Source organism: Rhopilema esculentum, unplaced genomic scaffold, assembly GCF_057945365.1.
Source record: "Rhopilema esculentum isolate cy_ngs unplaced genomic scaffold, ASM5794536v1 HiC_scaffold_35, whole genome shotgun sequence".
Taxonomy (NCBI): domain Eukaryota; kingdom Metazoa; phylum Cnidaria; class Scyphozoa; order Rhizostomeae; family Rhizostomatidae; genus Rhopilema; species Rhopilema esculentum.
The window spans coordinates 4,330-29,956 of NW_028300846.1; the positions used below are offsets into that span (position 1 = coordinate 4,330).

The 25,627-nt window shown below is 36.3% G+C and overlaps 3 protein-coding genes across 3 annotated transcripts; 1 reads left to right on the forward strand and 2 right to left on the reverse strand.

Annotated features, from left to right (window-relative positions):
• Nucleotides 1-1,375: 1,375 nt before the first annotated feature.
• On the forward strand, nt 1,376-4,548 carry LOC148957263 (uncharacterized). The gene is made up of 2 exons (XM_089115617.1): nt 1,376-2,726; nt 3,470-4,548. Exon 2 carries the CDS (start codon nt 3,478-3,480, stop codon nt 4,066-4,068), a length of 591 nt encoding a protein of 196 aa, XP_088971743.1. The 5' UTR covers nt 1,376-2,726; nt 3,470-3,477; the 3' UTR covers nt 4,069-4,548.
• A 1,096-nt stretch (nt 4,549-5,644) lies between these two features.
• LOC135684617 (melanopsin-A) lies at nt 5,645-17,600 on the reverse strand. Its single transcript, XM_089115622.1, has 2 exons — nt 11,864-17,600; nt 5,645-8,334 (listed from the first exon to the last, which is right to left on the reverse strand). Exon 1 carries the CDS (start codon nt 17,598-17,600, stop codon nt 16,566-16,568), a length of 1,035 nt encoding a protein of 344 aa, XP_088971748.1. The 3' UTR covers nt 5,645-8,334; nt 11,864-16,565.
• Nucleotides 17,601-18,406: 806 nt separating this feature from the next.
• LOC135684615 (acyl-CoA dehydrogenase family member 11) lies at nt 18,407-23,389 on the reverse strand. The gene is made up of 2 exons (XM_065200249.2): nt 23,255-23,389; nt 18,407-20,323 (listed from the first exon to the last, which is right to left on the reverse strand). The coding sequence occupies exon 2, from the start codon at nt 20,273-20,275 to the stop codon at nt 18,407-18,409; it is 1,869 nt and encodes a 622-aa protein (XP_065056321.1). The 5' UTR covers nt 20,276-20,323; nt 23,255-23,389.
• Between the last annotated feature and the right edge of the window lie 2,238 nt (nt 23,390-25,627).

The window sequence follows — 25,627 nt, forward strand, 5'->3', positions numbered from 1 at the left end:
AACCTGTCTCCGAGGTACAAATTTTGTTTCATGAAGATATGAAGACGTTAGTGATGTGGCCATAATAATATAAAACAGTTGCAGACAGATCTAAGTAGTGCCTTGTTATTTGAGTTTTTATTAGCTATAATCTTAATAGAAAGAGGTCCACAAGGTCTCCTTCGGCGAAGAGCCAGATGTGGGCGTGCAAACTTTGCCAGCCTCTTTACAGACCAGCGTGATTTCCCATTAAGCTGCAGACACTGGGTTTTCTGATGAAATTCGTCGTTTTCTACAACCATGTGTCATTTGATTGTTTCTTTTGTCTTTTGGCAAGTTTTATCACTGATAGATGCAGGTGGACGTACCAGTGAAGCAGTAAGATTCTCCTTTATATCAAACTACAAGTTTATTAATGGAATCGATACATAATCGCTAAAGACGAATCCTTTTCCGGTCTAGTTATTCAATGCAGGCTTTATTAATGTGCTATTTCTTATCTTTTTTTCAAATAGCAAAATCAGTTTATGTCTCTGAAAAATTTTACCACATCTTTTGAGAATTGTGACAAAAACATGTTTCTTCTCTTTTAAAAAAGGCTTTTTTGATTGCAGCACTGAATAGTTGAACGTGCTAAACATGTTATGTAAGGCTTAATTTTATTTTGAATTTCATACCTTATAAATCGTATATATTTCCAATATCTGTACCTCAGAAGGAACTGTACATTGCCTAAGAACATAAATACTCACGCAATGAAACAATAAAAAGCTCAGATTATCTAGTATTTGACTTTTCCTCTGGAATAGCCAACGAGCAGAGTTATTGAAATAAAAGTTCATGGAGTCACGGTTCTGTAGTACAAAACTGGCTGTGATATAAAAGAAAAGAGGCAAAATCAATGAAAATTGATCCATACCAATGAGTTTATTGAATTTTACAGAATGCCACAAAAAATAGTCACAAAATTCTGTTTCATGATTTTTTCAAATATCAAGTCATCAATATACAATCTGATTCTTAAATTTGACTCACGCATATCAATGGTTTGAACTTGTTACATTATCAATCATAGTGCACTTTACGCTTCAATTATTTTTAAGTAATTTTCATTTTATCATTTTGATCTTTTCTGCCACTTTGATAAAACGAATCAGAAAAGAGAAAAAAGGTATCTGGAAGAGGTGATAATGACTAGAGAGGTTCTTGCATCCATGAAACTGTTGAAACATATTCAAATACGGTTCTCCTGAGATAAAAGTAGATTTTAGATTTCATAAACATATAGAGGTGGCTTTCATGTCCTTATCTAGAACTTATAAGAACAAAATCTTTTGTTAACATTACTATCGGAGTCGATTGCCAGCTAAATCAAAACTTTTATGTGACATTGTTAGAATGGAAATGTTACTAGCAACACAACACATTGCTTGAATATTTGTGTCTTTTTTTAATGTTTACAAGAAGAAAAAGACTGTAGAAGAAATGTGACAAGAAACTATTGAATATTCAGCCAACGTTAAGAAGACGTCTCAATGGAACTGGATAGGTGAGATCTTGGCCCTGGCAAATATATTCCTTATATGCATCAAATGCAAGCCTTATTGCACCTTAAAATATTTGCCTTTAGTCATCATCATTACCTGTCTAGTGAAAGTCTTTAAGAAAGCACTGTATAAGAAAAGTCACATTCTTTGATTGCGAAGTAAATAATTCTTTCAACACTTGATGAGCCAATTAAAAGGAAGAAACACTATGATACAACTTATAAGAATCAGCACATTGATACCGAACGATGAGCCTAGAGTCAATTTGTTCAACACAGTATTCCTTCAAACTCAAAAATAGACTTCCTCATATCAGGTAATGCAGTGATAAATGTGAAAGAAAAGCATGCAGAGATATTTCTGCCTTTGAAAATGAGTGAACGCATGGAAAGCAACTTTGAGGAAGAAGATTATGTTTGCGTAGAGAATTTGAGCAGAATATTACGACATATGTTAAGAAATCGAGATATTGCGGAATTTACGCAAGAGGATTATTTCTTAAACCCTAAAGCATGGCAATGTCCAGATTGGAAACATATGCAGCCTTTTTCGTACCCAAAGCCCGATTTTTCTCAGAATTATGAATACATTAGACTCTCCTCCAGCCTTGTGCAAACCATCTGGTATTATCCTTACAAAATAGACAATGCTTGATTGGCTAGAATTACTGAGCGATTTAAGTGTCGTTTAATTGTATCTTAAAGGTAGTCATCAACAGATCATAGGTCTGTTTGGAAATAGAGCAACGTAATATCTTCATTTATCAATGCTAAGTTCTACTTGACGTGAAAAGCTTACGAGTATCTCGCACTCGTGTAAAATGAAAAATTCCTACACTAGAGATAGATGCTGTCTTGCTTTTGATCTCAAGCATTGTAAGCAAATTTTCGCTTCTATTCTAATTAATAGGTCTTTTGTTTTCTCTTTGTGAAAGCAATCAGTTAAAAGCACCATCGATCAACTGGTCGTGAACTAACAAAAGGGATTTGCATTCCTTTGTTTAGCAGTGTACATTGCATATGATCGTCACCTTTTCAAGAGGTGAGCATTTGTACGAAAAAATGAACAATCTTTTGTTACAGGCGATTTACTCGTTTGAATTTTCTCAGCTTTGCTGCCTATAAAAGGCTGCGCAGAGAGAGGGCTGGCAAAAGACAAGAGGCACTGCTCGAGAGTAGATAAGAGAAGAAAGTAATCAAGGTATGTCAGTCCGATCTAAATGCAATGATAAACAGCAACATTTGAATTAACACTATCTCTTTCATTTTTCTACTTTAATTGCTATTGTTATTTTCAATTATAAATTTTGAATGGTGAACCTGCTTTTGATACAGTTAAGATGTTTAATTGAATGTTGATTAGAAGATAACATTGTTTGTTTTCACAATGACGACTGCAATGAACAAGTTGCTAAGAGGAGCGAAACTGCATACAAGAAACTTTTGTTTCTGAAATATAGAATGATAATCAATTAACATATGTTTATCTGTCTGGTAAATTTAGCAAAACATTTACTGTTAACCTTGTCAGTTAGAAGAAAGAGACAAAAAGTAACGCTATAGAAAAGGTCAAACACACAATTGTTTCTTCAACTTTGCTTTAACCTCCTTAGTTAGATACATGCCAGAAATTCACCGCCACATTGATGCAATCGGACTTTAGGAGACATGATAGTTGAAAAATTTAAAGTTTCTTTCTTCATCTAAAACGCACCAAAGCATTTTGCTAAACCCTTGTGCATTTTAAATGTAGTGTTATGCCATTAACATTTCTTCTTTAAAGAAACAATAGGCTAGGAAAAATCACTCAAGAAGGAAGAAACATTTTTGCTTAAATAGAGAGTTATAATGGCAACGGGTTTGTTGTTTGCTGCATCAATGTTTCTTGGCAAATAAACTTACTTGATTTAGCCTTGGATTTACCTAGAAATAATTTTTTTTCAGAGTTCAAGATGATGAACATGACCTATCAGAATACCTGGCTGCTAGACAACCAACACCAATCTGAACCAGTACAAGCGAGCTTTAACAATTTCGAGTTTTATCCAGCTCAAAGTAACTTCTTCTTAGATCCGAACCAGCACCAAACAAATCAGCTGCAATACCAAACCCAGTTTAATCTTCATCTTCAAGGATACAGTCAGCAGACATCCCAGGCTGGATTCTTTTCAGATTTTCCGCGGCAAGTTCAGCTAACTACGTCAACTTCACGCAAAGGAAGATCAGCTGCATCAGAATCTTTAAAACGCCAGCGGCAGCTAAGAAGAAATGAGCGCGAGAGAGAGCGCCAAGCACGCCTCAACAGTGCTTTTGATGTACTACGAAACTCTATTCCTTCTTTTCTAGCCCCTTATAAAGAAGAACAGAAGTTGACGCAAATCGAGACACTTCGACTCGCAAAGTATTACATAGGCTCTTTAAAAGATATGCTAGATAAATGTGAAGATGAGTACGAAGAAGATGCTGAAGATGATTGTGAGGTAATAAAAGGAAAGAAGGCCAGAACAGACTCTTCATCGAGTACAGATGGAAGCTTATGTTGATGTTTCCAAGTACAGAGGCTACATCATTTCGGCACAGAAGCCATAAAGAGCAGTTGTTTGGATTTTTGATCCACATATCAACTTGTCTAGGATCAAGAGACGAGCCCGTGAACCGTTGTGAAACAACATTGCATTCATGAAAAAGTCAAAGACATCTGAAGATCAAAAAAGCAATGATGATGCTATCATCTAAATGGTTTACAACAAACCAATGAAGCATGTCACCGAAACGAAGAATTGAGAGAAAGATAAAGAGGAAACCTACCCCCAGAATATTCATTGTCAATCAATATCTCAGAAAGAACAATCAAGTTCAAGAACAAATTGTATATTTGTACATAAATATTATCTAATTAAGAACCATTCAATTAGAAAGTTTAATATATTTATTCAGAATAAAATCAAGAACACATTTTGTCTGAAAACTTTTTGCTGTAAGTTTGCATATTTTATACTTTGTCTACTCATAGAGCGTGAAGGTCTTTGTCTACTCATATTTTATACTTTGTCTACATCGAGCAAAATTCAAGCAGAAACTAAATAGAAAATGCAACTCTTGAAGCAATAAAGATGAGATAATTTAATTCATATGCAAAAAAGCAACGTAACCCATTTATACCATATTGAATGATGATAAGTTCGGAACGTAGTATCGAGATTTGGCAAAGATTCACAGTTTTATGACGCACGTTTATAGACTGTTTGCTTCATCAAACTTAAAATTCTTTGATCAATGTGAAAGTATCTACATTCACTCAGGCTCGTTTTTAGCCTTCAAACCAAACCAGTTCTCTAGCTGATTTTGTGTTCCTGAGATCTCATCCTTCATTCAAATGCAATAAGCAAAAGAAAAATAGCGAGCAAAGGTCTTTTTTGCCATCAGTTCCATAGAGCACTACAACTGTCTTTTATGATGTACAGAACTGCGTTACAAAAACGTTTATAACATTTTGAAAAGCAACAAAAATTTGTTTGCTAAACATTTCTCAGCAATTGCATCCAGAAAATGTAAATGCGCATTAAAATGTTTTATTGAAACATGAAGGTACTAAATCTAATAAAAAATTCCAAGAAGAAATATCAAAACACTATGTTAAGGGACTGTGCTCAGGAAAAGCATATTGATAACTAATAAATATCCCAAAACAATGAATTTTATGACGTTTTTCATTCAAAGTTCATTGGAACGTAACATGCTGAATGTCTTATGTTGTGTCAAAAAAATCTCACATAATACTGTTTTACAAGTTTATTTAATGCTCATAAGAAACTTTTTCAATGGTTGCTACGAAAACAAGAGACTCCAAAATATGAATTATTTCACGTTTTTTATAATGTTCTCGTTTTGATGAAATATCAAATATAAAGATACCTTACTCAAAAATGAAATTCTCAGAAAATTTTTTTCTAACTGCTAAAACTGAGATGTAGAAATTAAAACCTTTAAACCTAGATAAGTTAATAATTATCATTTTAAAGAAAGAATTATACAAGGAGATATTTTTTACTGTCAAAGTATATTTTGAAATTAGTTTTAATTTATCATCTATTTTTTAACTATTTGCAAAAAATCATTAAAAAGCAGATTTTTAAATTAACTTTTAACTTTTCGAATAATTAAAAACATTTTTGATTTATGACTATCTGCTTATAAGATCCTTTTTTAAATTCTGTCATGAATAGCTCTTTTGCAAAGAATTCTGAGCAGGCTTCTTCAATTTATAACTAACTCGAATCCAACATTACACCTTCCAGTTTCTAATAGATATCATTAGCTGTGATTTTTCAAAGATAAATGACAAATGCCTCCAAGAAAGAATTCTTTTTTATGTACTGTTAAGATTCTGTTGGCCATATACCCGCGTGACTATAGTAAAACTAGCCAGAATGATGTGTGTTGAAAGAGGTATTAATCATAAAGCCTAAAACTTGGTCTACAAATAATATTGATTAAATCTCTAGTTTTCTGCGATTGAGATCCTGAGAGATCTTTAGAAAATATCCACAATGTTTGCCAACATTGTGGATGAATTGCTGAAAAAGTGAGAGTTTAACCCATATCCATAAGCTTCTAACCTCCTGATTGCATCTCTCTTTTTCGCTTTTTTGTACCCTGGGTGCCAGAGCCTCCATTATTTAGTCTCGCCACCGCAGCCGTCTACAATACTTTACACCAGATTCACGTGGGTCTGGTACCCAGGGTAGCTTTTGTGTAGACTTCTGCATGGGCTTTGGGATGTGATGGAATTCGGTTGACCTGCTTCATCGACCCCTTTTTTCTGTAAGCCCCTTTTGTTTTGATCACGGCCGCTGCTGTCATGCATAAACTATTTCTTGCAAATGAATATTAATGACACATTGATTCGCGATTAATCACTTAAAAGTTAAAACTTATTTTATAATTGAATACGAGAAGCTTCAACACAATCAGATAAGCAAATGAGTAAGCAGTGATTTGTTCGGATAACTGGGGTTAAAAGACCATGTTTTCTTTATGGAGGGCACCTGTGCCTCTTTGATTCCTCCATTAGGTTCGACATTCTCAGAGCACTTTCGTTTTCTCGTCCGAGAAAGACTTGCATTCCCTGAAAGCTGTTTTTAAGTAACGGAGATAATTGCTACATGTCTCAGAATATGCCTCGAAATATTTTAGCGACATAATTTTGTTTTTGCATTGTGTATTCCTCGATAATAGGATATACAGTCGAACTTCATGGCTTATTGTTCTAAAAGAGGAAAGATCACGAGCGATTAATGGCATACAATTCTATTTAATGAGATGAGTTAGTTTAACTTTGGGAATAATTCAGACGAAAATTAATTTTACTGCTAATCTAGACTGTGGGAATTTCTGCTAAGGGGATTAAACTTTTCATGCCGTTCAGAAAACACACGGTTAGCCTGGGAAACACAAATCACAGAGGGCTTTCACACCCCTTGTCATTCTAGGCACTCACGAAATTAAGATATTGAATTGATGGTAAGAGTTTTAGACATGCTACACTGAAAAGCGAAAAATGGCACATGCTCTTAATTTCAACGAGATAAGTGCTCTGAGAAAATCTCGTTATTGGAAAGGGAAAAGTCCCAATGAATGCAAAAGGGAAACTCGAAGTGAAACTTAGTCGTGCATCCTACGTGTGTTTCAGAGTTCAGTGGCCTGAAATTCATTTTGATCCTCTAAAGCAAAGAGCCCACAAATCCTATTTTGTTGTAGGACTGTGCCCAAAAATTTATATTTCCTCGGCACAGTTCTCTCTTGACAATGGAGAGAACAACTACTACATCTGCAGGAGAGCGAGGAAGACTAGTCATAGGTGATAAGATCGTGGCGCAAATATTGTATTTTTCATATCTTTATCCTTCCAAATCAGCCAGATAAATGGGACTTTAGGCCCCGAACCCATTATTGATTTTAGTCTCTCATTATAAACTATTTAGGTTTATGTGAAGTGAATGTTTTGTGTCGGGGGAGCCCTTAGGGTCAGACCCCATGTAGTTACAATTAAAAGTCTCAACAAAACCATCGTCTTCCAGAAAAAATTCGAGGCAAGTGGAAATTTAAAGATTTCAGACGCTGTACTGATATATTTACAATTCAATATTTTCCTTAAAATAGCTCAATTTTGACCAGATTAGTCTCAGCTTCCTTTGGAAGTCTACTTCGCTATGGAAGTGCTTCCCGGGCTATGCAACCCGTGATTATCTAATTTGGAACTGCAGTATTGAATGGAAAGAGCCTTGAATTTAAGTGGGAGTACCTCAAGGTTCTGTGCTAGCTCCTTTTCCCTCCTCGAGTTAATCAACGTTTTTGTTGAAGATATAGTGAGATTGGCTTGATTTTTAGGAAAGCATGTACTGAATAGAGACTTGTAAAAAGTAAAGCAGTTAAATTAACTTAAAAAATGAATAAGAAAAAATATACTTTTCTATTATAGAGGTAGTGTTCAAGAGGTCATCAAGAAGTCTAAACATACAATCCAAATAGAACATACAATCTTAAGGTAGTATTGAGCTTGGTGAATTATGCATATCGAATTCTGTTATACAAGATCAAGTCTTTCAATTCGATAACGTAGTCCAAGTATGTTTATTGTAAAGAGGAACTCGTAAGGGGCGCTGTATTTGTTGTCTAAATCTTGACAACATCTCTTATCGTCAAGCCCTTGCTGCACTGCATCAGTGAGAATCTATCACCGCTCCCTTCCTTTGCCCCATTCTCCGGAATCGGCAGGATGCAGGCTTTCCTTTGTAAGTTTACATGAACTAAAGATATTACATAATAACAAAATTTTAATGAAATAGCGCATATCTAAGAGGCCATTGTTAAAAGTGGGATCAGTTGTATACCTCATCAACATCAACATAACTGAAGGTTGGGAAAGACCCGGAGTACAGCAGCATAGTCGGTGACTAGTGCAATTATTGATCTCTTCTCTGGTACAGTACATCCTCGATTATTCGAACAGGTTGAACTCAATTTTTGCAGAGCTGTTCGGATACGCCAAAAATTCGGATAACCGAGGAGGAAAATTTTAGCTACTAATCTTGCTATGAAGTTTATTGTTATCACTACGAATAGTCACGGGGTGCTTAAACGGAATGCAAATTTAAAAGCTTTGGCAGAGGGAAAAACCGACGACAAAACTAAAACTGTTTTTGTTCATAAATGGCAATGGACAAATGTTAATGAACAAAATAGCAATAGAAAAATTATTTTTTCTGAAAAAATGATTCAATTTTGGTTTGCTTTCCGTCATTTTTTTGCTTTTAAGCAGCAAGCTCGCGCAGCTGCAAAAACATAGTTGTGTTAACAGCTGTTGCTTCTGACTGAAATCGGAGCCATGCATCCATGGCCATTTTATTAGTTACAGGACACGCTGTTTCATCCATTTCAATTTCATCAACATCCTTGTCCCTCTTTTCTGCATCATCTGGCCTGGAGACGTATCCAATGATGCTTTCATCGTTGAGGTGCTAATATCCAGGGCCGTCATTCTCAAACCATGGACGTCCTTTTGTGAAGAGTCAACATTGAAATCAATCAGAAGTTCTATTAGTTCTTCTGACGCATCAAGCACCCCTTCATTGACATCAGGGACAGGAAGAGGGATCAATATGCCCCAAGACTTTCTGGTGGTGTCTGATGCAACCTGGTCCCACGCAATGGAAATACGATTGATGACATCCAACATATTAATTTTTTTAAGGAATGGTATCATTTCGTTTGACTTTTTTGAAATAAGGTCACGAAGGAGGTTTTTGCGATACACTCGCTTCTTGCTCTCCAGAACACCTTGATCCATTAGCTGGATCAAAGCCGTTATATTTCCGAGAAAAAAGCGTGCTGTGAAATTCCCATCATTTGAAATAAAAACTTCGGCTTCTGGGTGGGCTGAGCAGTTGTCCAGAAATAAAATAGCTTTTTCTTCCAGTCCAATGTCTGCTCAATCGTCAAAGCCTTCCTTTTTTTATTTCTCTTCGAAAAGAAGCCATGTTTAGGCGTAATTACATTGACGAAATTTGAGACTAAAATGATCACATTCTCTCAAAATGCTAACTCAAAGACAGGGCGATCACAATTATAATAGTCACACTCATGGATTTTGAAATTCCTGTTCGATTTCCAGTTTTGGTAATTGTAAACACGAATGTGAAAACTGATCTGTTATTTTGATGTTTCCGTTGGTTTTGACTTTAATATAGAGCAAAAATTTAAACAGACAACGATATTTTATTTGGTTAATCGAGAAGATATTGTAAAAACTTTCGGCGTTCGGATAATCGAGGTTCGGATAATCGAGGTTCGGATAATCGAGGTTCGGATAATCGAGGTTCGGATAATCGAGGTTCGGATAATCGAGGTTCGGATAATCGAGGTTCGGATAATCGAGGTTCGGATAATCGAGGTTCGGATAATCGAGGTTCGGATAATCAATGATGTACTGTTCTATCTTTCCAATCTTATCTGTGCATATCTACACTTACGTTCAAAAAGTATTGGGACCAGGGCCGTAAATCTGTCATGTGAATTGGGGGGGGGGGGGGGGGGGTCAGCAGAGCGAATGAATATAAAGTATGCAGTGGGTCATGGCGCCACAAGGGATTTATGGTATGTGTTATGGAAACAGTTGAGGGGCAAATTACTTTAAAAGCAAAAGTCAATATTTTTGGATTTCTCAAGAATCAAGTTTACTGTCGTAGGAGGACCCACCATGGTTGGGTCCGACGCGGAAGAAAATTTTTGAAATTTTACCTTCTAGAAAGGCTAAAAAGCATCATCCAGACTAAATTTAATAAAATACTAGAATCGCTCAGGATAGAAAGTTCGGCGTTTTTCAGAAGAACACAAATTATTGTTTATTGGGTGAAATTTTTGGAGGGGAAGAGTCATGCTTAAATCTTAGTGACAGACTCTAGGGAAATATGGGACGCTGTTGTATTGATTGGTAGAAATTTACTTTCTGAACAGAAATGTGCGTCTTCCTTATTTTGACTGTTTTCAGTAGGCCATGTTTACATATAAAAAATGAATACATTTTAATGATACAAAAAGTGATTTACTAAATAAAAGTAAATAATAGACAAATAATAGAAATGTACGTAAATAAGTTAGTAAATAGGTCAAAAAAAATGACAAATTGCTCTCTTTTTATTTCATACTCTGTTTTCAAAAATAAACTGTAGAAAACAGTAGAAAACGGTAAAAAACGGTAGAAAACGGTAAGTATTTATCTTGTAAAAATCATAAAAACCACTCTGCTTACAAAAATAACCTTAGTGGCTGAGGTTTGTTACAATAACATAGAAAACGTAGTTTGGTTCTAACCCGGCTACCAGGGATTTCTTTCTTTCAAGGAAAATGATGGTAATTTCTCCAAAAAAATCGTTTTGCTCCAGATTTTTCAGCTCCAGTCCTCCCCGTCCCCCCCCCCCGGGATTTACGGCCCTGATTGGGACACACTTCGAAATTTCGAAGACATTTCATGCAACAAATTTGGATAGACTGTTTTAAAATCTTTCTCATTAAATAAGTCCAGCAGCTATTTCCATGAAACTTTCACAAGACATTGTTGATGTTTCGAAGCATTTTACATACGCCAGAGAACTAAAAAAACATCGACCATAAAATTTCTATAGGCCTTGAGACGAAAACATGGAGGCTCTTGAAATTCAAGAACTGAGTTAAGAGAAGCGCTTGCAAATTGCTTTCTACTAAAATAAAGGAAATGGATTTTATGAAATTGCATCAATTGTCGGCTGCTCAATGAGTGCAGCTTTTCTGGTCTTACCTCAATGAGACCAGAAAAGCTGCACTCATTGAGCAGCCGACAATTGATGCAATTTCATAAAATCCATTTCCTTTATTTTAGTAGAAAGCAATTTGCAAGCGCTTCTCTTAACTCAGTTCTTGAATTTCAAGATTTTCCGTACAAAATCAGTAAATCAGCAAGCGCTTCTCTTAACTCAGTTCTTGAATTTCAAGATTTTCCGTACAAAATCAGTAAAAAATTTACCAAGGGATGGCAGACCGAAGAAGTTTACGACGCCGTGGGACGAAAAGTCATTTCTGAGGAACTGCGAAGTAATAGGTTTGAATCCTTACTAAAAATTATTTTGTCATGTAAAAAGAAGCTAAATATTGGAACATAAGTAGTTCTATATAGTATTAGCCACATGTATTTAAAGTCATAAGGCCTTACGCTCCACACAGTGTGAACACCTTTGTACGCAAATAGAATATGTAGCATGTAAGTAGTAGCAAGAGGTACTTAAAGCTAATTTATTTACTTACAGTTTCGTATTTCTCCAAATGATTAAAAGATGCTTCCAGTCTTGCTTCCTTCTAACTTTCCACAAGAAACAAATGCCAGTGCAGAATACGAAGCAACAATTATAATCCCTAGGGGTGCAAATGTACAATAAAAAAGCATGGCTTACTTTGCTGTATTGTCGCGGAGCTCGTAGGGGAATAGGCAAGACATGAAAAACTCTGTTTGCAATCTTCTCATCCAATTTTAGCTAGCTGGTTTAGTGATTGTAAGAAATGCCAAGCTATTTGTTCTTAAACATGTTTTTTTTGACAATACAAAGGATAAGAAAAGGTTCAGTGCCTAATTCAAGGGACTTTTACAATACCACTAATTATGCCTAAAAATGTTTAGGCCCCTCTAGGGGGGCCCAGAAAATTTTTAAACTGAATGCCCTAGATTGGCTAAAAATGCATTTCTGAGACATAAAATGATTAGAATATGATGTGAAAAAACACCTCAAGGAGAACTTGAATTTACATTTACTTTTAAGATTTTTTAATAAACATAACGCTTAGCGAGACAATCCTCCCACTAATTCCTGATCTCAAGACCACAATTTGAATTTTCAAAACCACTATTAGTGTACAAGACCACACTAAATTAGGCACTGAAAAGGTAAGTTGCACCATTGAGTAGTTCATCAAGAATACATACGGAGAGTTAATCACGAATCTTGCTGCCCAAAGGTAGCTTGATGCATTTTCCAGTCTTGATTTTAGAAGCTTATATACAAGTATGCGTAATTTAGGAGCTTATATGAATCGTTTTTAATGGTTTTGTAGCCATTTTCCACATTAGGAGATTTTTCAAATTTCAAAGTTGGGGGCAATAAAAGACCTGTAGGTTGGGGTGGTGTGCCAAATAAAATTCTAACTAGGACCAAAAATTCATTACAGTATTTTATTAAAATGTCCGATCCATAGCCTTTACACACCACAATTAGTGTAAGCTTTTAAAATATTGAACGTTTGAAATAATGAACAATTTTTGAAATGCAGTGCCAGTTTTTACTGTTCTACACAAAAAACAACGAAAATGTTTATCAAAAGTTTTAAGTGTTTAAAATCGAATAAAAGGTCACTTATTTATATCATATATATTAGAAATATACTAAAGATTGATTACGGGCTATGCTCGAAACGTCGTTTATTAATTTAATCAATTTTTTTTCCTGGTACAATCTAATTACATTCATCGTTATTATATTATATTAAATCTTGAAAAGCGGAGAATCTAGTTGATAAATCTTCAGTCATTTTAAATATGTACTTAACTTTTCAAGCCCCGCCAAGAACTTAATGGTACAATACTGGTATGGAAACATAAGCTCCAAACCTATCAATGAACGTAGATCTCATTTTAAACCAAAATGAAATTTGACTGTGAAGTTGTACAGGAAAGACACTTCTCTTGAATGTGACAAAACAATTATTCCAGTAGAATTGAAATAGGTACTGCTAAATATGTTAATACCGCAGAGCCACAACTACATAGCTAGTTTTATACACTTGAAAGGAATATTCAGTAAAATTAGTGGTTTAATAAGCAGACGAATGTCGTCTTTAACAAAGTCGTAGCCAAGGCTTAAAATAAAGGGGAGGAGGGGGTGTGCCCAATAAAATACTACGGATTTTGCTTAATATGCTTGCTGTATAGAGCTGTACGAATGAGCCTGAAATGTGATAAATTTTGCCTGATTAGGATGGCTTCAGTGCTCTCAGTCCCTATGTCTCCTATGACTATAGTCTTTGCTACAAAATTAATTCAACATTCAATTATTGAAGACATTAAAATTTTCGTCATTAAGAAAGTTAGAAATAGCATAAAATAGGTCTTAGGAAAACAGTAGTGGGTTCTAACGCAGGTTTGTGTTCAAAAGTGTAAAATGAGATGGGAAATTCGGAATCCAAAGAACCAGAGTATCACGTGATCTTTAGAATAGGATTCGCATGCTTCCCAAACAGTTTAGAAAAAGGAAGTCGTTTTTTCGTATTATCGAACAGTCATATTTTAAATCAACAGGTGTATTAGCTAGAAAGGCTAAACAGAACGTCACATTTGCAACAAGAAATGGAAATATTGATAAAATATCTTATTACCCAGTCTGAAATCATACGTAGGCGTCTGAGAAAGGTGGCAACACTGGAAACAAGAAATGTGCTGGAAAGCACTAGATGGAAGCGTGCGTTATATTTGGCTAGCTTCTATTGCCCTTGAGCAATGACATGAAATCGTTTAAAGACGTAGGGTAAAAATGACATTGGCTGCAGGCTCAGGTGCTCCAGATGTCTGAGGTGAACTCAGCCGTTTAATCGCGCCTTCACGTGGTCTTGATTTGACTGCCCTTCAACGCCTTTCCATCAATACCATTGGCTCCAGACTTTCTGCACGATCAAGACTTGCTACTTGCTAAACTTAACGTTGTTTCAACATACTTAAAAAAAGGTGCAAGTTTTCCGTTCATACTAGTCCTACTGATGCTAATATCATTTATTCTCTTTTGTCATCATTTAACTTATATAGCAGTTATTAGTGCAAAAAGCATATTGATAAACAGATTTTCTGCTTGTTTATGTTCGACATTCAGTTTACGATAAAGAAATCAAAAACCTAAAGAAAAAAGAGACATGCTACCTTCGACTGCGAATGTGACGTAATGATCTTTGAGACATCTCTTATGGTGGACCTGATAGTAAACCTATAAAGTTTATCATTAGGTCCTAGCCAAAATGGCACTGTTTCGACATATGCGCAGATCCAAAATTGGCGCAAATCTGAAAATGGGACATTTCTGAAATTGACACAGCTCAAAATTTAGCGGAGACCGGAAACTGGCACAATCACGGAATAGGTGCCATTCTGAAAATGGTACAATTGAGAAATTGCGGTAGATAATGCGCTTTTCAAAAATCTAACGCGGTTTGATCAGAAATAGTTAGGCATGTTTATCTGGGACATGGTTGCGTATCTCAGATTGTTACCAGAGGTAGATAATTTCTTAATTGAACATAACATGAATACACATTCATCGTTCGATTTGATGATATAAAGTATTTATTAAAATATTGTCAAAATCGAGCCCTAGACAACGCCACAGCCTGTACCTCTAAGTTAAACAGAGGAGCAACGTTTGTCGCTACACGGCTTACGTAAGAATAAAAACTTGTACAGGACGAGCCTGTCTCCACGGCGCTGTTTCCAGCTAAAGGCGACATCGAATCTTGTGACCATGGGATAACATTTTCTACTTAAATGCTTTGCAATGTTTCAGGCGTAACAAAAAACCTATGCTATGATACATTATCTCAACCGCCCTCATCTAATGTAAGTAATCTAAAACCTAGAAATTGTCAGATTTTGATTGGTCATCTGTCATTTTGAGGATTAGCTATCTCCAACAAAATTCGGCTTCCTTGAGGTTTGGGATAGCGGATGTCAATTGTATATTGAAAAAGAAACAATTAAATTCAATATAATTCATTCAATCAAACAACGCGTGCTAGTAAGGTAACTGGATCTAATAAAGGTACGTTACAAATACAATTATTACAGATTGACACGGAGAAAAAGTTTGCAAGCCGAAACTTGAAATCGTGGAAATCAGGTTTGGCAAAAAGGAATCAGGCCCCGCCCCAACGTATATCATGTCTCTAAATGTGTAAATTTCTTTATTTGTAGACATGTATTCCCATTTAAGAACGAGAATCTTCATTTTGCTCTCCAGAATAGAAACTTTTCAATGTCCTACAAATCTGATAACGCGTTGCCGCTCGGATCCAGATATTATCTGATGACGTAACACTCACTTACGTCCTCGGTATGCAGGGGGTGCACTTAAGACAAAATAATTCCAAAAAAAACAAGAAAAATTTTACAGCAAAATTCGATGTCAATTATATATAGCAAATTGCATAAATTTACACGAAAATACCCAAATGTATTTAGATTTCAATATTCCACTATCTTATGTATTTTATCGTCCTACTTTTAATTCAATTTCGATTTAATATCCATTGATTTATATTTGGAATAACAGTCAACCCTATATCTCAATTACCTTCTGTTACAAACTTGTCTCTCTCGAAATGACGTTCCTGTCGGTTGGACATTTACTTTGACCGCAACTTAATTTTTTCTCCGCGTTTTTGAAGAAAGAGGAAAGCGGCCTTTGCGGCCTCTACATCAGCAGCAGGAGGACATGCAAATTCTTAAATTGGAGAAATTAAGCCATTATCCACAGAACGAGCGAGCTCTTTAACACTAGCAGAGATGAAAACTTTTTGTCAATGGTCTTAGCTGCTGGTTGTAACCATAACTAAAACCTGTTGTCAATAATTTACAGTTTTTGCTGCAGGCCTGATTCGAGATAGTTAAGCTTTGACAGGCCCCGGTGCAAACTATACTGCATCTAACATTAGATATGTATACCTCCAACAATTGAAATAAATATTTCTAAAACACTAATTAGCCAACTCTTATTAGAGTGCCTTTCTAATTACTCGCCTCATGTTATTTTAAATTTGAGTGCAATACGGATTTTTCCGTTACCACCGGTAACATTAATCGCACTTATAAATACTTCAGGTGAACAGTCAAAACAAAACATTAATACGGGTTTGCTGACTTCAGGATAAAAAGTTCATCGTCTTCAAAAAAAGTTCATCATAGCCCATGACGGCAGCGTCATCGCCAACTTCGAACTCTTTGGCAGCGACCACGCAAACGAGACGTCCAGTTGTTGCATAGCCTCGATATTTCTTCCTTTACACAGGATATTCTCAGACAATAAAGGACAGGGTTAAAACAGCTGCTTAGAAAAAATATTACCTCTGCCCATTTTAGAGCGACGTATGATACCTTCGAGTCATTATAAACGACAAATGCATCAAGCATAATCATTATCTTTGGAGAATAGCTAGCAACAAGCAAAAAAACTATTATTATAACTATTTTGGATTTGCGACTTTCCTTTACCACTGATGCTCTAGTGCTCAAGTTCAACTTGCGACGAAGTCCCTCCGAAGAGAATTTTAGCCCCGTGCATTTCTTCTTTGCTCCACTGTTATTTTCGTAACAAATAAATTTCAGAGAGTGTATTCTTCTTTCGTGATCTTTTGCTATCTTGTAAATCTTTACGTAACATAAAGAAGATATTATAGTTAACGATACCAGAAAAAAAGCGAATAACTGGTAGAAAATCTTTGGTGGAAAAGTCTCAGCTAATCGAAGGCTAGTTAAAACAATTGAAACCATATAAGCAACCAAGACCATAATAATGCAGTTTCTGTAAGTGAATCTAGACTCGTATTTGAAAGGTACAGAAACCGCGTACCACCGTTCGATACTTATAAAGCACAGGGTAATAAACGAAATTCCACTAAAGAGATAGCCGAAGAACAGCCCGGCCTGTTTTACAGAGCACTTGTCAGTGTCATAGAGCTCAAGAAGCCGTGCCGAGAGAAATAAAGGTTCTGAAATGCAGCCAGTGAGAAAGTCTGCAATGCACATGTTAACGATAAGGATACTGGAAGGCGTCTGCAACTGCTTTAAGCGATAAAAGACGAATAGAACCAGGGCATTTAGTGTGACGGTGAAGATTGAAGCAAATAATGCAATTACAGCCACAGCAGTAGCTGTACTTCGCATTATGTCATTGTTCTCAACGAAAACAGGAGTTACACCAATGCAGTTCGACGAGTTGTATTGAAAGACTTTCATGCCTGTGACACTTCTGCTAAACGCTCTTCAAGGAGAAGTTTGAAAACAACTAGACTTCATGATTCTACCAGACAGCCCATACTCCACAAAAGTCTCTCTGCTCTACTTGAAAGTTTTATTGAAGCAATCTTTTCCTTCAAGTTATAAACATGTGCCTGCTGTCCAATAAATGTGGCTTTGGAATGTCTCTCATGTGTCCCAATGTCTCTCAGTGCCAATTTGAGACAACGTTTCATAAAGAAAGCTGTCTTGACAGCAAAGAACTCGGTCACATCAGCCACAGTCAACCTGTCACAAAGCTCCAGAAGCGAAAGCTTTGCTTTTATGCTACAAAGTATGTCAATATTTTCTTAATATTCTACAGCAATGGAGATTATTAGCCGCGCCCCGCAGATAAAATGATTAGCTTTGCAAGCGAGATATGTGACCAGGCTGACAGTTTTGCAAAACAGTTGTAAACTGGAGCTGTTATAGAGAAAATCCCTTGAAACGCAAACATTGATCAAAGAAAACTGCTGAAAAGTCATAGTCTACATCAACTTCAACTTAAATATTGAATATTGAGGTTCAATTTTTTTAATTGCGCAGATAAAAAGGCGACAGATTGTCATTAAGCAAGTTAGCATTTTATTTCTTGTGTAAATACGCACCATCAATCTCCATAACTTTAATTTATATTGTTATTTATTCTCGATTTCAGAAAATTTGGCAATTTATAAGTAAACCACACCAAACAGAGAACGTGACGAAACAACAAAAATTGCAATAAAAATAGTTTGCAAAGCAAAAGAGATTGTTAATCCTTATCATCTTATAAATGTTGAAGCGATCAAATTTTCTTCATCATAGCCTTCATATACGAAAGCTTTGTAGGCGGAAATATCGACGTCATAGGACCCTTGTCTATTCTGAGTGACAACAGGAACAATGTCTCTCTGCATCCAACTCCTAACAGTAAAAACATCTATCTCGTCTCCACTTTTACAAGCATGTTCTACAAGCAGTGATGCAATATAAATATGTGCCAAACTATAGGCAAAATCTCGTGCTGCGATTTGTACCTTACTAGGTTCGCGTGCAACAAAGTCAAACAGACTGTGCGAGAAACTCTCTAATTGTGTGCAGCTGTCTCTCAATTTTGTATTTTGAGAAGCATTTTTAGTAACACGTGACACATAGCTTTGCAAGGCAACCAGCGCCTCACCATTTGTTTTATGAATGGCCCTTAGAACGTCTAGAGACATCACAGACGAAGTACCTTCCCATATAGGGAGAACTTGTGCATCTCTCAAAAACCCCGGAAGACCTGTATCCTCGATGTACCCTTGTCCACCAAAACACTCAAGACCCTCTGAAACCAATTCGACAGATCGTTTGGCGGTGTACATTTTTGCGACAGGCATCATCAAACGTAGTAAAAGTGCATCTTCATCTGGAATAGACCTACAGTCCTCAAGACCTAGCTTAAGTGCAAGATCTAGCATAAGAGCAGTACAGCCACGTGTCTCTGCCTCCATTTTCGCCAATGTCTTCAAATGCAAAGGATGGTTAGCTATGACCTGTCCAAAGGCTTCACGTCTTCGAGCATAATCGCGAGCAAGATTTATCAGTTTTCTCGGCCCCGCGACGCTCGATATTACATTATGCAGCCTGGTAATTTTCAGCATACTAGAGATGCAAGAAATGCCACGACCTGGGTCTGAAATTTTCTCAGCTAACGCCCCATCTATAAGCAACTCACCTGTGGGAAGTTGCCTTGTTCCAAGTTTATTCTTAAGCTTCATTACCTCAATACCATTTAGCTTCCCGTCGTCATTTCTCGTTTTTATCAGGAACATCGTGATGCCATCTGTGCCTGGTACTACGCTTCCCTTACTGTCAGCAACACGCCCCAACGTTAAGGCAATATCTGAATCTGTTGCCGACGAAAACCACTTGTAACCATATAAACTATACAAATTCTTGTCTCCAGAGACTGGAATAGCTATGGTCTCAGTCCCTTTAGCAACGTCAGATCCACCGCGTTTTTCTGTCATCCATTGCCCTGAAGTCCAAAATTTTTCAGGGTCCCTGGTAGTCAAGTGAGAGAACACATTCTGATATGACGGCAGTAAATCATTCGCTTCAAAAGTCTTCGCCGCTCCATCTGTCATTGCAAGGGGGCATGAATACAACCCAGAAGATGGCGAGTACATAAACAATTTTATCACCTGATAAAGCCGGCTAAATTCAAGGAACTCTCTCTCATAAGCAATAGCCACTAGCCCTTCTTCGGCTGAAATTCGTTTTTGCTGTTTCCATGCATTACAGGTAACAATTTCGTCAACCTTCTTTCCCCATGCCGATGTTTTATGTAAATATGGCTCATTTACAGCACACTCTTGTCCCAACTTCCATATGTCTGAGCTTACACGATTACCAAACCTAACCAAATCACTTTTTATTGCAGTGAAAATCTCAGTCGGCATTATACGTTGCATATTCCGTATAAGAAACTGGTCTGATAAAAATGCATTCTCGTGATGAGGACTGTCCTGTGTGAAGTCGCCAACCTTACTTTGCGAAAATTTTGATGTAGCTGTATAATTTGCTTTAGAGTAGTTTCTAAAGTTCCCAAATCGTAGGTTGTGACGCAAGCAGGTTAATGAAGAGGTTCTCAGTCTATAAAAATTCATTTCTGACAGTCGTTGATTTGCAAAATCGTCTCAACTTTTATGTAAGTCCTGAAAAATAATCAACTTTTTAGCAGAAGGACTTTTGCAAGCGACTTTGGCTACTAAAGAAATAAACGTTTTGCAGAACTTGATAAATATTTCTTTTAATTGAATTGATTTAATTGAACTTAAATAGAAATATTGCAACAACAACTTTATCTTTGTACTATTAGACACCATTATTCCATGGTATCATATACACATCACATATCATATAAAGATACCATATAAAGGTACTGTTTTCACCTAATTTAAGGGTATTTAAACTGGATCCTAGCAAATTGAATATCTTAGCAAAAACTGCATTTGGCTGTCAAAAAAGTGCATTTGGTCAGAGGCTATTAAGAGACTTGAAATGTTAATGAGCTTGGGAAATCAGTGGATCATACTCAAGAACTATAGCAACATGCTAGAATGTTCTGGGAAATTTGTGACCATCAACAAGTTCTCTGATACATAACGAAAAAAATGGGCCCTTCTTGCAGACTTTTTTAGTAAAAGCACTGGGATGACCAACTAAATAACATTCAATTCAATTACAAAAAGTTGATAAGAAAGAGAAATTTAAAGCCATCAAACCATAAGTTTAACATACGCTTGCATATCAAAATCAAAATTAGGGTTGGTCATCAAAGGAAATGACTAGTATGCATTCACAAAAAGTGCTAAACTTTTTAAAGAAAAAAATGTTAAGGTATATGATAATTTAGGGTAGAAATTTAGGGTAGGGGTGTGGTGTGGCAAGAGAATTACCAGATAAATAATTGGCAACAGGTTTAAGATTTTGTCTGTGTAAAAAGAAAGAAGTCAGTTAAAAGGGGATGTTTCTTTGTGTTGTAGCAAATTTGCTTTTAGTTTTTCCAAAATTTTTTAAATGTGGGAAATTTAACATATTTCTGAAAAGGACACAACTTTATTCTCCAAAGTATCATGAATTCTCTTTGTTCCTAACTTTTCAATTTTGATTCCAAAAAATAGCTTTAGCTAACATAAATTTATTTTACATTGGAAGATTATTAGCAATTAGACAAGAGAAAATAATCAATTTCTCATTGCAAGTATCATCCTATGGTCACATGCAGTTGTACCATCCTACACCCAGTTACCTTATGAGATGCATACTTCATTCTCTAAGCTTCGTTAAAGTGAAAACCATAGAAAAGCTGCCCTTGCACATAGGCCACACACTTGATATGAGGAATGCAAAACTGAGAAAACACAACTAAACAAGAAATAATCAGAGCTTATTCTAAGGAAAATTTCCAGCTCCACAAATCTTAATATTATTAAATACTTCTTGGGGCTATTTAAAGCCAGGTTTCTATCAAAGCAAAAGCAACCCAATCCACTAAATATTTTATGACAGGTGTTGGTAGGGCTGCTAAGAAGTTTTGGAGGCAGCAGTACAAAAGGAAGCCCCTGTGAGTTAAGCAAGCAGAAAATTTTTAGAACCATGCCCTTTCAATAAGCTGGAAATACATTTCAGGATGTTTCTTGCAGTCATGTTATTGTATTTGCTCAAAACTTTTTACCATTTTTGGGTATATTTATGTTATGTTTGGTTCCTTTATTCATTACTTTATGAGGTCCTTAGAATCTCAGGGCCCTGATGCAATTTGCCCCTCTGCCCCTCTCTACGGCCCTGGGTGTTGGTTAAACTTCTGTTGTAATCTGTCATATCCTAGATGTATTGCCTTTGTCCACCTTTGGCAAACCCCAGACACCTTTTTCGCATTAGTACAGTCAAAATTTCTTATTCCAATAAATGTTAAAAGGAAAATAATTAAAAAACAAAGCATTTCTATATTGTTTTGTTTAATATCCCAACTCCATTTAGAAACCTTCCAAATAAAAGCAGACAAGCGACATGGATTCCATAAGAAAAATATTAGTGTACCTCCCATATGTTGATGTTTGTAAAAAGTTGTCAAGAATCTGTCAATTCCAGAAGAAAGATGAACATTATATTATTTGACCTTCTAAGGCTTCTTGCAGTAAATTATTGCTAAAACTTTGTAGTTATGGTATTTGGGGAGAAATTATCCTGTGGATTTAAAGTTTTCTAAAAGACCTAAAGAGATATAATAGATAGAGAAAAATCATATCCTTGTAATGTGCTCTCAGGTGTTCCTAGAGGATCTGCCCTTAGCCCTGCTCATAAAATGACATTTCCAATGACTATTAAATACATTTCTCCCCCACTTTCTACAAGCCCCCCCCCCCCCTCCACCACTTTATTGCAAAACAATAGAGCTCTTTTAAAATTATTTTATGAGTGATCAATTTTCCCTAATAAGGTTTTCATTTTTTGTTCAATCATTCCAGCCTGCCAGACAATTTGTGACACAGATAAATTTGAATTCTTTTTATAGTAAAAGTCGAAATAACCTCAGTAAATTTTAATGTTGTAGCTGACATTGCAGACATTGGTATCGATCCAAAAGGATTGTTAAATGTTTATTTCATGATAATGGTGATTATGATGATGACTGTACAGACATAACACTACATTAAGATTGTTCTTTGGTGAGTCAGAACTATAAACTTCCAACTGCAGCCATAAAAAGGTGTACATGTTTAAGTTTTGATGTAATGCATCGAATTGAAACTAGCTTCACCAAAGAAATTATTGACAGGTATTGAATATCCAGTAAGCCCTTAGGTGAACTTTGATCAGGAAAGGAAATAAGAAAGTGTTATAAATGAGAATGCCATGACCCTGTGCAAAGGCTAAGTGATGTTGGGGCCGGGGTTCAATCTGAGGTTATATTGGGCACGGCCACACCACGGTCCAATCCTAGGGTTATATATTAGCACGTACCAAGTTCATCAAAAGATCGGTTTTAACACGACGCAATAGATAACGAGAAGCCATTTTATCGTGCTACTGTAGGTTTTGTAATGATACAAAGAAACAATAGTGGCAAATAGACTACTTACTGTTTGATGCTTCCCTATCGACACAAAATTTATCATCAATGTTTTGCCCTTTGACTTTGAGAATTTGCTCATTGAGTTGCATTGTGTACAGTGCGATCAGTGAGTGCAACCCTAACGGAAATGGCGGGAAGTACCACTTTGGGGCGGGGAAATTTTGATTACCATTTTCGAATTCTTTATCAACTGGTGATACTGAATTGTGATGGTAAACGGGGATCTGCCGCTGTTTTGGGGGTAAAATGGGGGTTAAATCAAGAGAAGTTCCTGCTTATCCTCTGCGGAGGAAAAATGTCAGTTTTCGAAAAACCATGTCAGTCGGGCAAATTTTCAAAAATTATCCGCAAATAGTCGGGCAGAAATGACTTCAAATAACCCAAAGACTGAAAGCTACGAGTCAATATCGTTGCATTATCAAATCGACCAAAAGTGCCTTAAAAAATGACAAGATGGTTTTTGAAAATTACAAGAAGCAAAGCGCTTCTGAATCGTATGGTGAAAATGCAGCAATCAAGTACTGCCATTCCTGTATGAAACAACATCATTGCCAGCAACGATTCCAGCAACATCTTGCTCAGCTGAAAGATGACAACATCTTGCTCAGCAGAGTGGCCTTCGACGGCTGAAAACATATCTCAGATCAACCATGGACCAAGAACTGCTGAGAGATTCATATTGGCACTACTTAGCATCGAGAGGAAATTTTCAAACGAAGTTTTGAAAAGTGACATGAATGCGATGATTGATACATTTGGACATAGAAAGGGTCGGGACTCACCTTTTTTTACTGTAGTCGAATTCAAGAGTTAATAGTAGTATTTTAAGTGATATTACATAAAATATTGGAAAATATTATACATTGCTGCCCTTATCTATGAGAAAATTACATCAAACAGTAGACATTATAAAAGAATCGATAAGGATAGCATGTCCACCAAACATGTCTCGGATTGGTTTGCTCAACTAACTGTTTTTACTTTAGATATTTCGGTGAAAAAGAACTCGTAATGTAAATATTTTTCATGTCAAGCTCCTTATCACCAACAGGCTCATAAATATATGTATGCCTCTGTACTCGGGCAAAAATCCTACCGCCCCCCCTGTAAAAATTCCGCCGTACGCTTATGCTTACACAACAAGCAAGCCAGGTTGTTTGGTTTTGACATCATATCAGGGGAATCCATGCATTGTAGAAAATGTAAGAAGATTCTCGCAAGATGTACTGCTGTTTTCATCTTGTAATATTCAAATTGGAAATCTTTAGGGCCGTGGAGGTCTTACCTCACAACGATCCATTTCCACGAGGGCATGTGAAGAGGACTTAAATATCACAACAAAAATGTGAAAAGCTCATCACCTTTCTGCTTCATCCTAGAACGAAATGATCGTAGTTGTGCAGAATGAGATCGCAGTTGTGTCATGAATGAAATGATACTATGCATTCATAGTTGATGGAACACCCGAATCAGGTCACGTTGAGCAGTTGAGCAAACTACATCCATTATGGTGAAGGCTTCACCACCCAGTACTTGATAATGGAGCTGTGGTGGAAAGCTGTGAGGCTGCATATGGCTAGCGACCAATTTACAAGCAAGTTATTATTGTTCTTGTTAATTTTTTCCTTAAACGGCTGCTACTGATGTTGCCAAAACGTGAAGTAATAGTCGGGGAAATATTAGATTATACACCAAGGGGATTATGACAGAATTAACTACACCGAGTTGTTTTGGCTGTTGTGCATCTTAGTTGTTTCGCATCGTTAGTTACCTTTAGAGTGGAGATTAGTTGATAACATTGATAACATGAAATGTTTGAGTTAAATTCAGACTCCAAGGATCTTATGGTGATTGGTAAGATATTTAGAGTCAGCGCACAGGCTACGAAATGTTTGGGCATGAAATTCCCAACAGGAGCTTCAATAAACCATTGCTCAACATATGTTTTGAGTTTTAAAAAAATAACAAAAGATATCTCCGAGTTCATTCTTTATCAGCCGAATCGCAGGTTCATTTAATTATAGGGGACCTCAGATGTAATTATCTTCTGCATTTAAAATGAAATTAGAACAAAGTGTCAAATGTTTTTCCTTGACTTTTAAATACTGTTTGGTAATTATTCGATTCAACCTTTCAAACTTGTTACTGAGTTGAAATATCGATTAATCTACAACTGAATAACTTCATAGCTCTGCAAAGATATTAAACATCGTTGTTGTTAGATAAATTTCTGTTTTCGCGTTGAAGTTGCCAAAGAAGTTTAGGTGTCGTATCATGCGCGTGGCAGACTGGCCGATTCACTTACATATGGACTAAGACTGGCTGAGAGACGATGCAAAAAAGCTAAACCTTGGTGCCATCATTGATTCTTTTGCTGGGA

Bases quoted from the DNA above. Each gene is read 5' to 3' on its own strand.
- LOC135684617 (XM_089115622.1), bottom strand. From the start codon at position 17,600: ATGAAAGTCTTTCAATACAACTCGTCGAACTGCATTGGTGTAACTCCT.
- LOC148957263 (XM_089115617.1), top strand. From the start codon at position 3,478: ATGATGAACATGACCTATCAGAATACCTGGCTGCTAGACAACCAACAC.
- LOC135684615 (XM_065200249.2), bottom strand. From the start codon at position 20,275: ATGAATTTTTATAGACTGAGAACCTCTTCATTAACCTGCTTGCGTCAC.